Genomic DNA, 18,568 nt, shown 5'->3' with positions numbered 1-18,568 from the left:
TATTCATGGCTTTTGTGTATTATAACATAATATGTTACCAATGCCTTATTACTAGTGATGGGTGAATAAATTAGTCTGGCGCAAATTCACGGCGGATTTCAAAATTGACGCAAAATTTTTGCCAAGCGAAACGGGAGAAATTCGCCCATCACTACTTATTACAGTATACTCAGTCTTGGGGCATTAAATATACAGTATAAAGCCCTGCATGCAAACCTTAAAGGCAAGAAACATTGACAAATGCCATACTATTTTAATTGGCATGTATCAATCAGTCATACTGACATCCAGTCATTATGCCCTAAGCTCAGATAAAATGGAGAACATTCTTGGGTCACCTTGTTTTCATGTCTCTGGCACATGTTAATCAATCAAGCCTGTTGATAAAAACTTTGGCATAAGGACATTGCAGCTTCAGGGAAAAGTGCCTGGAAAGTGATCTCTCTTGGAAATGGGTATTTTGAAAGGAAACAGCTTCTGTATGTATCAACCTCTTTTCCTTCCTTCCTTCCTTGGAGTGGTACACTATTACAGATGTCTCTCATCATCTTTCATTTAAGTGGTACAATACTAAGCAAATAAGATACATGAAGCTTTCAGCACTAGAAAAATGACAGCTTGTTTAGCACTGTTTTATTAAAGTCTATGCATGAGATTTTATATATAAGTGCTTTCATTACTCTAACTTGTGGCAGTGCTTAGAATGGCACTATGCTCTGTACTTAGGCTGCATACTATTTTGCACTGTATGCACAAATAATTTATTTCTGACCTGTTCCTTAAATCAAATTGTATTTATAAGAAAAAAAAAAAGCAAATAAGTATGTGTATGTAGGAGCTGTCATATTACTGAACTTATCCAGGTCAGTTGTTTTAGACAAAAATGTTTATCCAACAGTTTCTGATTTTATAATGTTGGCAATTAAAATGTAAACTTTGTGCATGAGGAATGGACATGCCCATGGAAGACAGGCCCAGATAAAATTTGTATGAATATGGCCCCCGGGGTGATATGATATTTGCTCTGAGGGCATTACTGGCTGGTAATCAGTCTTTTAGCATGAGAATGTGTCACCTGAAATGTGTTTAAGTCAAGAACAATGCATGATCTCAACGGGCTGGTGGATGTCTAAAATATAGTGCATTTTGGTTTTTATAGAAGGAAGCATAAAGCAAAACAGCAGCTTCCATCACTATATATATATATATAGAGAGAGAGAGAGAGAGAGAGAGAGAGAGAGAGAGAGAGAGAGAGAGAGAGAGAGAGAGAGAAAGGCCGATTGAAGTTCTGTTAATAAATGATTATTTTATTTTATAAGTCCTGAGAGTGCGGATCCTTCGTGAAGTATGATGGATGGATCCTATACCTGAATATATATATATTTTATATATATATATATATATATACAGGCCCCGACTGGCAATCTGTGAGTTCAATTGTCCAGAGGGGTTGCTATAAGGTTCCAAACAAAGTCAGTATTTAGTGGGCTGGTGGGGGCTGCTTGGGCCTCTGTGTACCTGAAATGCCAGGGCCTATTTTAATTCTCAGTCCGGACCTATATATATATATATATATATATATATATATATATGTCTATATATATATATATATATATATATATATATATATATATATATATATGTCTATATATATATATATATATATATATATATATATATATATATATATATATATATATATATATATATATATATTTATACACAGTACCCATAAATCCATTATCCAGAAAGATCCGAATTACATGATGGTCATCTCCCATAGACTCCATTTTATCCAAATAATTCTGATTTTTATAAATGATTTTCTTTTTCTCTGTAATAATAAAACAGTATCCGTACTAAGATAAAACAAATCCTGATTATTATCCAAATAATTCCGATTTTTATAACATTTGATCTATTTTATAATACATAGAGGAAAGAGTATAAAAGCACTGGTGATTAATATATTTACAGAATATCCCATCTCTGCCTAAGAGCATTTATATATACATGAACTTATAATCACCAGTGCTTTTATACTCTTTTCCTCTATGTAATATAAAATAGATCTAAACAGTATTGAACAGGGTATAAACTTTTTGTTAAAAAACACCTATTTTTCAGATGAATATGGCACCAAATACGCATAAGGTTTAAATAAAGAGCAGAATTCCTGGGAGTGAGGAAAGAATAATATTGCATCCACAAGAAGGATTAGACTGAGCACCCAAAATAACAAAGTTTAGCAAAAGGAAACGCATTACAGTGTTAAACAATATACCTCCCTCCTGTCTACCTCATACTTAAATTCACTTCAATGTGGCATGACTGTAAAGCAGTTTTTATTAGACTTACATTTTGCACTAATATATTCCAGGCTCAGGAAGCAGAACAGACCTGTATAAAATTGTCATACGTTCGACGAGCCCTTTTAAAAGGCAGCCATGGGATTGAGACAAACGTAGCCAGAAAGCAGCGAGAAATTATCCATTTCTGTCCAACTGCAGTGTAAATCCTCAAATAAATTAGTGGTGGTTACAATTTTGTTCACAGCTGGTGCTCCGAAGGCTTGAAAATCTCAGTCTTTAAAATAAATTGGTTGCACGGTGCACAGAGAGTTGTTTAAATATGGGAAGCGAGGTGCTGTTCCAAGTTTAAATGTCATTCCACAAGAGCATAAATATTGGGCTAAAATCTAAATTGTTACAAAAGTAACATCATTACACATTAGCTAGCTGGAGTATATATAAATGGAATGAATAGAAAACAAACTACTAGGGGTTGCTCTGGGTCCCTGCAATAATGCAAAGCTTTGCCTCTGATGATGAATTTCCCTTCCTAATAAATCTGCCATGGTTAGTGAGATTTATTATAATGGTACAGTTATGTGGTTCATAACCATTTACGTTCTATGAAATATACCATTTTAGTAAATATTGTTATACAACAGCAGCTCTATAAGCTATAGATAAAATTCCATTGCAACGACTGAATAGTGAGAAAATAGATGGAGGCACTACTGTTTATTGAAGCAAATCAGTGGTCTAAACATCTGTGGGAAACCACAGACCACAGACAGAATGTCAGGATAGCAACCAGTTCTTTGATTTCCTTTGTAGCTACATTCAAATTTCATGTGCTATTCCAGACTAGGGTTACCAGGTCATTGAAAGACTGGAGGACGCATTACAAACACAGTTATTAGGGCTGAACTGATTGCAGTTTGATTGCATTTTAACTTTATTCATTCCCAGCTTTGCTTGTAATATATACCTTCTACTCTTTAGTGATCTGGTAACCCTTCCTACCCTCCACTTCACACAAATCCTAACTATGGCTGCCATAAAATTTCTTAAAAGCTGGTGATCATATCTTGTATGGCAGTATGGGGCTGCAGGCTTACCCTGCAATATTCATTGTATTCCTATAGAAAGACTTCTGTAATAAATTAATAGCTGCTACTTTCAGCTGGGTAGGTTGTTTCTGGTATGGTAAAAAATAATGCTTGTCCATGAAGGAGGGCACACTGAAATCAATTCATTTTATTATTGTAAATGGTCTGCAAGTTGCACTCATGATTATCGGTATTACATTGGGAGGCCATAGGCATTTCATTTTCTCACCCTCGATACCCACAGTTTTGTGGGTGCAAAAAGGCATATGAGTCGGCAATGTGCTAATGGAGGCCCTGTATTCACTAGCTGTTCTAGATACAATGGGGATCATTTATCAACACTGGGCTAATTAGCCTGTGGGCAGTAACCCATAACAACCAATTAGTGATTGGCTTTTTCCAGCCAGTTGCAGGTAGAACCACGAATGCAACAATTTGATTGGTTGCCATAAGTTACTGATAAAAAAATAACCCCCAATGTGTCCATTAGTGATAGCGGAAAGAGAACATAGGTGCACGCAATTTAATAAGTATGGCCTTCTTTACAAGTTTGAATTTGTATCTAATCTGTATGTTTGTGTTGTACAGTACTGAATATGTAGGTACTTTATCAAAACTATTTTAATAAGTTTAGCAAATGTAGTATTTTGCCCATTCGTATAACTTTCAGCTATCCATGGGCTATTGGGATATAACTCTAGAAAACATGGTTAAACTGTTTATAAGCAACTGAACTATTTGGATAACTATCTGTGTGTGGGCCTTGAAGTTGTTGTTCACAACAAGAAACCTGATTGGGCAATGGCATCCATCAGCATGGAGCAGACCTAAATAATATGATATCCTGAAAATGGGACTGTATCATGCCACCTTAAAATTCTGGGAGGTCCCGGTTCATGGAAGGTGAGGGGCCCAATAACCTTGAATGGGAAGTCTATGTGTTGGGCCCTTCACCTCCTATGAACCAGGAACTACCAGGATTTTAAGTCATTAAGCTGCTGGTTAAATAGATTATGATTTTAAGTTTAAAACAGCTGGAAGAACTTACTTTTGCAATACTTTATCTAAGTTGTTAAAACAGTAGCGATGCATACGTGCATGACCCTGCATGACAGACACATAATAGCCCCCCAGACCACTAACAGGAAAGGCTCTACTTGTGCAATCCCCATTGTACAGTACAGTAGTGCTTCCCACAAGCTCATGACTAAGCTCTCATTCGATAAAAAGAATGTGCTGGTTTCTATATGAAACTGAATAAAAGAGTATCAGGTAGACTTTTGGACACTGAGCCAGCAGCCCAGCTCAAGAGCTCTAAGACAGTGTTTCTCATTTAGTGCTCACATGGTTTTTAGCTTAACGGAGAATTGCTGGTACAACTTGAGACATTGCTCCGTTTCCTGAAAATACCAGCTCTAATGCCCCATATGAAGTATCAATCACATCCACATGACGTAAAGGCTTGTTCATTTTTTTCCCCCTGCTTCTGTAGCCCACAAAGCAATTTCCTGCAGCTGGAGATGGTGGATAGTTTAATTGTGACTAGTTAAGATTCTTGTTAGATAACTTGGGTTTTTATTAGAGGAATAGCATTTGGTATTTTTAGAAGTCAGAAACGGTCTTAGTAAAAGAAAGGACAATAATACTTTTGTCTGGTAGATGAAGCAGGATAAAAGAGTATAAAACTGGAGTGGATGTTTGCACAGATTTACCTCTCACGACTTAATGGGAACACTTTGAGCCTACGGAACATTGAAAACAGATGTCAGACATCACTAAAGAGGCTTTCATTTAGTATCGATAAGTGCTCAAGCTTATCGTCTGGGAGCTGTAGTTTTGCAGTAGCTTCAATGCAAATAAAATGTCTTACTTATGTCATTTAAAGCCAATTACCTTTGGGCCAATTGTCATTACAGCCCAAGAGCAAATGGCTTTAAATCCAGGCCTAGACAGCCATGTATTAGCCTGTATTGGGACTGCTCAAAAAATATGTGGGATTAGAATACCATCCTGTTGGGTGAGAACCTCTTTGGCCTTGGATGCATGAGACTACATTACGATCCAGTTATTGGCCTGGATGCCAAATGGTCAGAGCAGTTCAATAAGGCTCAGCATGTGAAGAGGCAAAGAGAACAAAATGTGCCAAATGTGGTGCATTACATGTAATTCCAGAGTAAGTATATATATATATATATATATATATATATATATATATATATATATATATATATACACAGTTCGTATGGACGCACACCTTCAGCCAAAAACTTAACCTGGGTGCTGGTCGAAAAAATCAATATATAGTCCTGCAGTGTGACAGCACTCCAAGGAATTACAAACAAAAAGAAGTTGATGCAAAGGAGGTTTTATTAAATCCGACGTTTCAGCTCCATCTTGGAGCTTTCATCAGGGAAAGAAACAGAACATAGTGTCCAGGGGGGAGTTTTAAAACCTCCATTTTGGCGCCAAAAACTGTTGCTAGGCAACCAAAATAACAACATAGGTATGTGCGGGGAAAATGTAGCTCAATGTTACCCATTATGGACCTATTCCTGAATCGCACTGTGCCCACTTTCCCAAGTTCATGCATCCGCCTGTTCTATAGTGCAGCATTCTGACACTAAAACAACGCTACTGAGTGGGCGTGTCCAACGCCCCGTCCATGGTGCTGTAGAGGTGGGCGGTTACTATGACCCGAGGTCTAGTGGGCGGAGCGGCCGGTCCTCTGCTTTCATGCACGCCCCCCATATATATATATATATATGAACATAAAAAACAGCACACAATACATTGGAGAGAGATTTTACTTGCTTGAGAGAAATGTAGTGCATGATTATATAGAATAAACCTTGAATGTGCATCTAGTGAAATGCATGCTAAATGCATTAAAACGCATATTGCATTTATGTGCCTTATCTTAATGCATGTTTTTGTGAATTTGACAAGCAGTATTACATTGTATTTTGTAGATTGTATTTCTATTACATTGTATTTTGTATATTGCATTTCTATTATATTGTATTTTGAATGTGTACCAAATACATTAATATACAGTATTTTGCAACTGCACTGAATTGCAAACATTAACCCTTGTGAGTTGACATAATTAATTAGTGTGTGCATAAAATTATAGGGTACCCAGATATATGGGAAGGCAACCTTTTTCTAGTAAACTTTTACTAAATCACTTAGGGGGTTATGTAATAAAAGGCACTAAGTTTGTCCAGGAGCAGTAACCCATGGCAACTAATCAGCAGGTAGAATTTATCAGTCACCTTTTTAAAAGCAAACATCTTATAAGTTGTTATGGGTTACTAATTTAGTGCCTTTGATTACATATGGATGATCCTCTTTTAAAGGGATAATCTGAGATGGCCTGTTGTGGTCATCTAAATCTGGATAGTCTATATTATTCTATATACCTTTAGCCACAACAAGTTTATCTAATTGTCATAGTAAGATGGGCAGTCTTTGCCTAAATAAAATGTGTGGTATTTGGATTGGCAGGTAATAAAGGCTTCAAAATATTAAATAATGGTAGTCTAATGCGGTTTATAATACACCTTCTAATTGCATATCACCTTACTAAAATTCTCACAAATTTGATATTTCCTCTTCAAAGGGAGAGCCAGGATTTCTAGGGCCTCAAGGAGAACCTGGATTACCAGGCTTGCCAGGGACTAAGGTAAGAAATATATTTCATCATTTATTATCTTCAGTCCAGCATTTGTTTCCTAACATACATGAACAAGAAGAATGTTTTTTTACTGACCATTTAATGGAAAAGTAAGTATTTCATCAGCCTAGAGGTTTCTGAAGTCTGGGCTGCTACCAATTGCAGTTCAATGTGCAAAATGTTCATTTTCTATTCCTTTTTATGCTTTAGATCCCCTTTGAAATCATATTCTATCACTTTGTGTCACTAGTATGGATGTATCTGCCTCCCATTAAGGACTAGTTATGTACAGAGCATTATACCTCAAGATGCTGATGTTCAGTAAGGGAACCCTAGGTCATCACTTCTGCTCATGAGATGGGACTTGTTCTCCTCATACAAACATAGCAGATACAGGGTGCAAAATAACATGGGAATTACTCAGAGCCCTGTGACTGAGATTGTTATCATTTTAGATCTGATTTAGTAGCAGCTGTCAAAAGAGAAATATTTTCTTATAGCTTTTACCTTCTTGTCTTCTGTTTATTTGGCAGGAAATCAGTTAAGAGTTCTTTTTTACTTTGTTTTTGTACCACTGCCTTCCATGGATTTCCCAAGGAGATTACAGCAAACATAACTATTTTAAAAAGCATTGGTATGTCATTTACAGGACCCAATATCTTTGCGGTGACCCTTTGTTTTCTGCATTACAGTCAAATCCACTAAGGAATTGGACTTTAAATATGTTATGCAAAATTCTTTGGACCCAGGGCTTTTCAGATTAGGTTTTATTAGGATTTGATGCTCTACCCTAAGAGCTATTTTAGTGTAGCACTGGCCACCAATCAAGCTCTGCCTCCCACCTAATTTGGATCTGGATTGGAAGGCAATGGAAATGATTAGGGAAGTGTTGCTGGATTTTGCTGTACTTGTAATTATTAGTATTTCTTTGCCTATAGCAAATAACCCTAAATTAATTCAAACCTTCTTTTTTACTCAAAAAGTATTGTGCTAAGAAGTCAAATTACATGTGAAATTATTTTTATGTTTAGGGGGAACGGGGAGAAATTGGCCCACCTGGAAGGGGAGAGAGGGGCAGTACCGGTGGACCTGGACCAAAGGTAAGCCCCCAAATGATCATTTATTGGCCGTATGAGATTTTTTCTGTATAATTTACAGAACAAATATGAGCCATCATTGTGGAGTGATGTATAATATTGAACACTATCGCCTCTTTCAAACACCTCCCACTATTTATCCATAAAAGGTTGCATGGTAGGAACGAAGCATTTTAACCACTGGTGCAGTCACTGCATCATATTTGTAACATTGCCACCATGTGGCCTTCTATGGAAGCATTTGCACTCATCGCAAATTAAACAACTCGCCTCGACTCTAAGTTCTAAAAGTTAATTAATATTCCAAATGTATTCCACATCACATTGTGGGGATCCTGCCTATCCCATACAGCCTATAAATTTCTATTCTTGGAAGAATTTCAGCGAATATACTGGCTGTGGCTGTTAGGATTTATTGCGTCTTAACCCTAATGTCTGTGCTCCTAGTATTCAGACATCTGAATATATAATATGATCTTCATTGGCTGCTGTTGTGGCAACAAACGTATTTTTGCCAAGGCCAACTCTTGTAAATCCTGATTTAGTGTAGCGCTCACTTGGATCCTGAGGTGGAGTCAATGGTGTACAGTAAATCATAATGCTATAATTATAATAACCACTGCACTGCTATAATATTTCTATTCATTCAGGGCTACCCACGTATTTTGGCATGACTTGTTTATAATGTTATCTGATTTAAAAAAAAAACCCTGACATCCCCAGTATAGCGCATAAGTTTGCTATGAATGAAATAACTACATTCATGCCAGAATTCTGTAGTATTTCTGAGTACAACTGAAACTGTTCTTTAAACCTCATTTAGGGTCTATGTAAAGTCAACAGGGCTGTGCAGTCCACTTGTAAACGTGAGACAAAAATGACCTAATCACACACAATCATTATAAGTATGTATTTAATTACAGCAAGCACAGGTTTACAATATTTTCATTAACTGTGTAAATCCTGGGCAAACTAGGACATATTATATATTCTATATGCTCCTTCCATTTGTAACATGTAATACAGTTCTGTTCTCCTCTCTCCTCTGCAATTTTTGTTTTACCTGATATCATTAAAATCAGGGCCGGCCTTAGGCCAATTGGACCAATTGGGCCCAATTGGGCCCAATTGGGCCCCGCACCTCTGGGGGGCCCCGCACCACAGATAATATTTCCCTCAGCACATGATGCTGCCTGGCCTGCCCCCAACTTTGAGAGTCCAGCCCATCCCAAAATCCATAGGTCTAGCCTGCCCCCAACTCTCATAGGCCCAGCTTTCCTCCAACCTTGATAGGCCCTGCCTGCCCCCAATCCAACCAAGCCTGCTCCCAAGCTGAATCGGCCCAGCCCCAAACTAATTGGCCCAGTCCACTCTCCTATTTCCTCCCTCTCTCTCTTACCCTGTGTGCCCCTATTATGTTACCTTGTCTGCCCCTTTCCTTTCTATTTTGTGCCTGTATGCCCTTATTTTCCTAAATACTTGGTGTGTCAGTAGCCAGCAACACTTTGTCTAGGGGCCCCGCCAACATGGTCCCAATTGGGCCCCACATGTGATAGGACCAGCCCTGATTAAAATGGTAACTGCGTGTAAATGAGGAGTGTTTTGGGTAAATGTTACCAAATAAGACAATCAGGGCATGAAAAAGAATGAGGTAGAACTGCAAAATAAAGACTGGTTTACAGATATTGTCATAAGAACAGCTAAATCACAGGAAGAAAAAATTATGGAAGCCATAAGAGAATATGAAAGTGGCAGTAGACCACAAAATAAAGTATTGGGGATAATCAGCAACATGTAATGATTTTGGGCAAGGCACTTCGTAATACATGTGCTTGGACAAGGTGATCTGAAGTGATCAAGTTGCATCTTGGCTCCACCAACCAACCAAACATGTAGGGCCTGCTAGACACCTCACCATAATATCCATAATATAGCACTACTTCCATTCTGTCTCCATCCAGACTAGAAGGTGAACAGAATACGGGTACCATTGACTTAACACCATCCTGCACAGGCACCCCTGACAAAGGGTCCCAAGCCAGAAATATTAGGCTTGTGTTTGGCATGATGCTATTGCTAGGGCTGTTATCAAAACACAAGCCTTTCAAGCTCAGGGCTGCAGGAAACAAACCCTTCCAGTGCCAACTGTTGTCACAACTTGGCATAGGCAGAATAGGCATGTGTCTAAGGCACAATGGTGGGGGGCACTAGTCATGTACCTCTTTTGTTGCCTAGACCAGGTCCTTGTAAGAATGCTGATTTGTGTTCTCGTTTGTTCATGCACCATGAGTGAATGAGCACACTCAAGCATTGTAGTGGTGGGGTACCCTGCACTGCTTTTTGGGACCCCCATATATAAGCAATATATGTGCAGAGCAGATAAGGTTTTACTCTTGTGAATAAATTATTTCCCCATTATTACTTTATGGCCTGCTTTGAGAAGGTCATAAGCATCGGAATCCTTCCGCTCATCTCAGGACTGACATATATTTAGTGCTAAGAGAAAACTTTGTGGGCCAGTGACATTTACGTGTATAGTAAGTGGTTGGTGGCCATGAAAATGACATTCAAATAAAAATAGGTAATTATGCTGGGCCTTGGCTGTATATTTCTTATTAGCCCTACAGGTGACAGGTGAAAATGCATTTAAAAATGCTTTCTGAGCACTAAGGGTCTGGCACATATAATCTGAGGCCTTGTTATGCTTGGGAACACATCGCCATTATCATAAAATGTCATTGATTTTCAGAATATAAATCCTCATTAAAGGCAATTATGCTTTTTACTGCTTCTTTCTGGCATGTTACTCTTTGTATGGAAACCATGGCTATCTCTACCTCTGCTTCCTCTGTAACTGTCTTTGCTCTCTTCTTTTGCAAACTTTGCATGTAACAGGGGGAACCAGGTGAATCTGGATCTAGAGGCCCAAAGGGGTCAAAGGTCAGTAGCACTTGCTTCATGCTCCTATTTTCCTACTTTTTCTTAAAATGTAGTGTACATTTAAAAAAAAAAAAAAAAAAAAAGTATAAATCTGTCTGTTAGCCATTTGAGTCACTCTCCATGCATGTGCAGCTAAAACATGAAACTTAAACATGCATTTAAAGCTTGGGTTCCACCTAGTGGCTGAACATATTATTAGAAGTGCATGCCATTCTAGATGTCCTTCTTTGATTTAGCAAATAAAATATGAAAGGAAATCTGATGGATGTCTGAATTCTGATAAAGACCCCATAAGACTCAAAATCAGAGTGGGGCTCTTTGGCAGAAAATGACCTTGGAGAAATTACAAATGTTATATCAGAGGAATAGAAATTTGTGTTTGCCATTTGGGCTGCCAAGTTCCTGTAGATATATTTTGTTTGTTTTTCTTTTTAAAGTATTTTAATTGTAATAGTTTCATAACACATAACCATAGTTTCCATCTTAGCCATGTCATATATTTAAAATAGTATATAGGATAAAATATATATTAAAGGTGTTGTTCACCATTGATTTACTTTTTTTGTATGATATGGAGAGTCATATTCTAAGACAATTAGCAAGTGGAATTCATTTTTATTATTTTTGGTTTTTGAGTTCTTTAGCGTTTCATTCAGCAGCTCTCCAATCTGCTTGCTAGGGTCCAAATATCATGCATTGATTTGAATAAGAGACTGAAATAAGAATAGGAGATGGTCTGAATATAAAAATAAATAATAAAAAGTAACAATAACAATACATGTGTAGCCTTATAGAGCATTTGTTGTTTAGATGGGACCAGCGACCCCCATTTGAAAATTGGAAAGAGTGAGAAGTAGGCAAATAATGAAAAAAACCTATAAAAAATAAATAATGCAGGCCAATTGAAAAGTTGCTTAGAATTGGCCACTATATGACATACTAAAGTTAACTTAAAAGTGAACTACCACTTTAAAAAACTCATTAATGAGAAATTGACTTTTTTCAATTGCTTTAATTTTTATATCTTTTAATAAAATTCAGGTTTAAATGATTTAATTTTTCTCCCTCTCATATGAACTCTGTAATCGAGGTCAGCAATATATCTGATATATTAATACATTGTTCATCTGTATTAGAGAAATGACATCTAATGTGTCAATAGTAACAGCTACCCTGTAGCAGACTATAGTAAATTTTGGGGTGCATTCTCAGTAGCGGCTGACACTTCTGGTGCTACAGGGCAATTTTACAACTAATGTAATTGTAGCAATTTAGAATGTCAACATTAGGGAGTTGCTACTGGCAAAATAAAGAAAGAGAATAAAATTCAGGTCAGGAATAAGGGGAAGACAGAAGAGGGGGGTCTTCTGAAACGTTGATGGTAGCTTGGAGGGGGAAATGACATAAACACCCCTCTGTCACCTTGCTTGGAGCAGGTGCTTGAGGGAGCCCGTGTGACTTTGCCTAGCACTAATGAAATTAATTCATTTTTAAAACTTAAACTTTAGAAATAGTAATGAAAAAAATAATTATTAATCTATTTCAAAACTAAAAAGTTTAGGGAAGGTGAACTAGCCCTTTAAACACCCATCACTGCCACCATTTAACATCAGACTGCAAAAAGAATACTTCTGCCTTTATTTGACCAACTGGTATTTCTGTTACTAGTATAAATCATTGCAATGTATACACAGGAAAGTAGAACACATAATATTCTCAGTCTGTTCTGGGAATCATCACACAGAAACACATTATTAATCTAATTTCATCTATGTCATATTTTTCCCCAAGAAAAATATTAATTGCAGAACTGGCTGTTTTTCCACACCACATAATTGGTTTGGAGTTCCTTTAATTCACATATTTTATAGCACGTACAACATTAGTTTCTAAATTACTGCACATGTGGTTTCTCATTCATTGTTGCTTTATCTTATTAGGGTGATGCTGGAAGCAAAGGAGATTCTGGCCCCATTGGTCCTAGAGTAAGTGACAGTCATGTTATTCATACACATGAGGGGGGTATCAGCATAGTATCAGATTTTTGGATAAAGAGAAATCTAATAGATTGCAGTATATAAATGTATAAGACAAAAGACTTATCTACTATGTGTAGGTGCAAATGAAAGACAGGCAAAAGGAGACAGAAATGCAAAATACAGTATTATAGACTTAGCTCTTGTGTTTATACCCATTTCCATGCAGAAGAGTGCTGTACCCTTGTACTGTTGCCTTTATATTTGTGGATCTGGCACAGGTTACTGCACTTAGCACTTGAATCCATTCAAGTACAGGGTTACCTCTAAATGTGGCAAATGAAACACTGCTTGTAAGAGGTGTGCATTTGGATGTATGGCCTCCCATACATTTACAACCTGGTGCAAATCTTAGGTAGAGTAGTCCCACTGGAATGCTGGGCAATCACTGTGCATTTTGGCAAAAAAACTGTTGATTTTCTCCAGTATTTTGCACTTTGTCCAGCATGATAAATCTGCCCTGTAACTTGTAACCTGGAATAATGGGAATAATGATATATATATATATATATATATATATATATATATATATATATATATATATATATATATATATATATATATATATATATATATTAAATATAGGTATATCAGTAGTCACTGAGGCATTGCAATATAATGATGCCAGACTGCAGGCCTAATGCTTTTATTTGGCTAATGCAACTCAGCAGTGGGTACCTTATTTTCTACAATATACAAAAGTCATTAGTTACATCACTAAGCATCAGTCATTAAATGACTTCCTCATACACCAATTAGAAAATATAAATTTTAAAGTATATATATATATATATATATATATATATATATATATATATATATATATATATATATATATATAGCTTTTGTGTATGGGATTTTGATTCATTTTGGGAATCAGCTTGGCAACCCAAAAAACACTTTAAGAATCACTTGTGTACTTTTTTTTCAAATTGTAGTCAAAACTTTCCTACATTGAAGCAGACCATAGAGATCCAATCCCTTAGGTTAAGAATCTCTGTAAAACAGGATTCAGTAAGGTCATCAGGTGTTAGTGCTTAGAGGTGTTACTTGATACATATGATATAGTAAAATGTGTATTATAAGTAGAAGTACATGTATTAATGCACCAACTAATTTCCATTTAATAAGGATGTGTTGTCATATTGCAGATTTGACTAAACCATTATTTGATATCCCTTACAGGGGCCTCCAGGTCAAAAAGGGGATCAAGGGGCTACTGAGATTATAGACTACAATGGGAATATTCAGGAAGCCTTGCAGGTATGTGCTACAATAAACATATCTTGGGTTTTGTTTTCTAATTTATGACAACTGAATTGTGGCTTTGTTCCAAAGTGTATCTTTATTAACTGCTGTGTCTTGGGATAGTACATTAATCACAATGATTGTCTAGCAGCCTTTAAGATCTTCTGTCTCTCTTAATTTCTCCTTGAATACTGCCGGCTAGTGGAAAGAAACTGATATTTTGTTGTTCAGTCTCTTATAACAGCTCTTGAGGATGCAAATGATTTATGGCTGCCTCATTATGCTGCTAGGAGAAAGTGCAGATAGCAACTAGTAGTTCATGTGTAATGAATACCATTGTCTGCTCTTTCATTTGGGAAATAGAAATATTGATATTTAAAAATAAATTCTTCCTGCAAAACTAATTTCACTCAAGACTGATATGGAAGCTGCCAAATTCTTTAGACAGAACTGATTTGGAAAAATAGAGATGTCAATGATTTTATCTAAGGAGTAATCTGACTTTAAGTATAATATAATAATGAGTATGATCTTATTTCTTGTTGCTGTGCCTTGTCATCAGAGGATTACAGCCATTACTGTTACGGTAAAGCTATCTGCATGGTGTGCTGTGATGTGCGCCTCTCTGTCTCGCGTGCTCTCCCTCTGCATGCTTAGACACACTTTCCTCACCATAATCCATAGATATGTGTCCTGTGAAGGAATAACATATTGGTCTAATATTGCATGGATCATTTTCCTTGTGTAAGTGCGGTTTCCCATTCCAGTAGCAGAAGGTTTTGCCTAGTGCATCAGTCTTGCTAGCACTAAAACACTACAGGCATGGGGCTTATACTGTGGCTAACAATGTTGTTCTTTGCTGAGCTTATGGTATTCTTAAAAATTATTTCCCCCGCAGTAAGAGTGTGATATGTAACCCATATAATTACTCACTCAAGCTGTACAGAAGGTCCTTAGTCAACTAGTTAGGTAAATGTTATGTGGATATAACACAAATGTGATGGCAATGGTGGATTGAATTTTTATATGAGAGGTTTAACAGCATACATCCCCATTGGCCATTTTTCAAACTGTGAAAAGACACATCAGTAGGAGCAATCTCTGCAGAAAAAAAAGGTATTTTCCTCCAACTGATCACTTTATTTACCCCCAAAGCACTGAGCTCTAACACCCCTCTGAATTGTTAACATGAAATCAGCATGGCTACCACTAAATCTGCCCCATTGTTGCAGCTTCTTTAACAGGCACATTAATCAACTTTATTTCTATAGCGTTTAAACTGCATCTTTATTTCACTTACCCTTTATCCTGTTTATCCAACTTTCTACACCTCTTCTCATATCCCTGCTGTTCCTGCTTTTTGATAACCCATTTAGGCTAAGGATATTCTCTTTATGTGAAATAGTCCACATTGGACATGTCATAGATGATATACAACACTCCTGCTTATATTAGTTGTATATGGCACAGTATATAACTTAAATGCACTTTCACCTATATAAAATGTAATATGAATTGCTAAATCATATGGTAAGAATTGATATTAAGGCCTAAACTTGCATTCGGGCTTTAGGTTAGCCACTCGGCTACTTAGTACCAAAGCTTCCACATGTAATGAACGTTAACAGAGTTTGAAGCCAGAATTCAGTAATGGATATGGCAAGAACAGGCTGGGTAGTTAACAGTTTACATTAGACAGTGCCAAAACACATGGAAGTTTTGAAGTCATGGGTTACATACATAGTTTCATAGAAGTTGAGGTAGAAAAAGACACATACCCACCAAGCTCGACTTCCAGTATTTGGATGAAGTAAAAACACTAAAATTGGGAATTATAACATAAGTCACAAAGAGAAAAAAGTTGCACATTTTGCACAGTAATTGTCTTCATCATACAGTTACAGTATTACATTGTGGATTTTCATTTTTTAAAATCTTGGAGGTGGTATCTTTTTTGACACGAATAATGTTTTCAGTTTGAAGTTTCATTACGTATATTAGCACTAGCTTAAACAAAAAAAATGCTCAAAGATGTTTGCAATCGGGGGACAGTCAAAGTTGACAAAGCAAAGCAAATCAGAAACAGGTTTGCTAAACACATGACTATGTGAAGATAATCCAGTATAAAGCAAAGATAATTTGGATGCTATGGGGATATTCAGAAAAGACTGGCATTCAGGTACTTTTGCACAACAAAGTTGTTCCACGTGGCACACAGTGAATGAAAAAAATACACTTTCAAGCAAGTATTTAAACAGATAGAAAGGTAGAGCCATTGGATTAAGGGTAGAACTACTTGGGAGATGCTGTTGTCTGTGGTTGGATCAACAGATTTCATTGGATACATTTAAACATCTCTAAAAATAATGGAACTGATGTTAAGACCTGATTGGTAAACATGACAAATGATGCCATCTAACAGAGCACAACTGAAGGGAATGTTACATGCATTGTTTTAATTCAACAAGATAAAGTCTGACACAATTTTTTCTCATTGAAATACACTGTCAGTTGAATATGAATGCAAAAAAAAACCCATCCCATTTCATCTAATCAGATTTTACATTACAAACATGCAGGGATAGATTTTGTAGCATCTCAAAAATGTTGTGCTGTCCCATGTAGGTAAAAAGGCAATTATGTTACAGGCCATAATATTCAGGCCATAATATCCTGAAACACAGCTATGTGTTGTGCTCAGAACTAAAAATCAAATGTTACACATTGTTCGTGATTATGTATATACTGTATACAGGTATATGTTTGCTAATGAACATTCCAGCTGAAGGTTTTCGGTAAAGACAGAAAGAGAAACAACAGGAATATTATATAAAGAATACAACAATAAAATGCACATCTACATCATAGGTTTCCTTTAAAAATGTCCTGTTTCATTGTGATGTGTCTGTTATGTGTTATTTGTTGATGCTAACCATTTGGGCAGTCTATTTGTCAATAGCTCAGCATATGGGCTGTTACATTCTAATGTGATTATGTTCATTTATTTCTTTTTGTTTATCAACAGGGACCGCCTGGACCACCTGGGCCACCTGGTTTGCCAGGATCAAAGGTGTTTTAATTATATGTTTTATCTGTAAATGGACTATCTATAAAATCCTTATTTTATTGCTATAGTAAAAGTACTGAACAAAGTAGGGATGCCACCAAACTGGTGTAAAGGTTAACTTGAGGCAGACCTGTTACAGGCATATTTATGAAAGAAAAGAAAGTAAATTATAATTTTACATTTACATTAGAGTATCAATAGTATCACCCCTTTACCTATTGTATATGCATTCTACTCCAACCTAATTGGTCCCCCCATATATACTTCCACAGCTTAGTGTTTATTCCACCAGTCCAATACGTAACGCTATTTTCACCATCACCGCCTTCCTCCTGATATTTGTCTTATACCATCCCCCTCCCACTTAACACAGGGCCACAGAGCTTACAACAGTGATTTAAAGAATTCCAAACCTGCAGTCAAGTTGTTGACTGCTATTGGCCATAGGACCTGGGCAAACATTGGCCATGCTGCTATGTAACCCAAAGTTCTCTAGACTCTCCTATTATTTCTTAGTTTGAAATGTGCATGGATTGTCTCCTAGTTTGCGTGACACCACATGGCCATTAACATTGCAACGGGCAATCAATTGTTGCTTTCAATTAAGCTGCATGAGCTCTCTAATGCCCCTCTAATGCTTTAATAGATTATCACAAAATAAAACAGTTAGGTGAATGAATTGTGAAACAAAAGATTCACAGACATTTCAATTTATCAGATATGCTGTATTTAATTTGGAAACTGAGGCATGTTCCCCCTGTGATCCAAACTCTGTTGTTGGACTACACTTCCCAGTGGATGCCTGTTGCTGGAAACTAGGAGTTTTTGTTCAATAATAGCTGAAGGGCCTTAGGGTGGACATCCCATACATAAATCATCCCACACAATGCTTAAGATGCTCTTCTTGAAATACAGCTTGAAGACTAACATACATTGTTTCTACAGGGAGATGGAGGTCCTGTTGGTCCTCCAGGAGTTGATGGGGAGCAGGTAATGTTACTAATAATTTATATTGATACCATGGCTATAAGCAGGAGGGTAGCTACAATTGTTTCTATTTTTGAATCAAATCAGAATACAGAATCAATCTCCGGCTTGTCTGTGGGA

The 18,568-nt window shown here is 36.8% G+C and overlaps 1 protein-coding gene across 15 annotated transcripts in view; it reads left to right on the top strand.

Moving 5' to 3' along the window:
• The window catches only part of LOC108710147 (collagen alpha-1(XXV) chain), a 240,338-nt gene that overhangs the window by 194,788 nt on the left and 26,982 nt on the right, over positions 1-18,568 (top strand). For 13 of the 15 annotated variants that reach the window (XM_018251275.2, XM_018251222.2, XM_041590048.1 and 10 more), the window contains 8 exons: positions 7,020-7,082; positions 8,105-8,173; positions 11,066-11,110; positions 13,051-13,095; positions 14,332-14,409; positions 14,957-14,980; positions 17,420-17,464; positions 18,407-18,451. In XM_018251275.2, coding sequence (XP_018106764.1) covers positions 7,020-7,082; positions 8,105-8,173; positions 11,066-11,110; positions 13,051-13,095; positions 14,332-14,409; positions 14,957-14,980; positions 17,420-17,464; positions 18,407-18,451 — 414 coding nt within the window. The remainder of the gene's footprint in view (positions 1-7,019; positions 7,083-8,104; positions 8,174-11,065; positions 11,111-13,050; positions 13,096-14,331; positions 14,410-14,956; positions 14,981-17,419; positions 17,465-18,406; positions 18,452-18,568) is intronic. The other 2 variants (XM_041590038.1, XM_041590021.1) reach the window with 2 other exon arrangements.

Source organism: Xenopus laevis, chromosome 1L (genome assembly GCF_017654675.1).
Source record: "Xenopus laevis strain J_2021 chromosome 1L, Xenopus_laevis_v10.1, whole genome shotgun sequence".
Classification (NCBI taxonomy): Eukaryota; Metazoa; Chordata; class Amphibia; order Anura; family Pipidae; genus Xenopus; species Xenopus laevis.
Note: the sequence above shows the minus strand (reverse complement) of the source record. Positions and strands in the feature narration are given on the sequence as shown.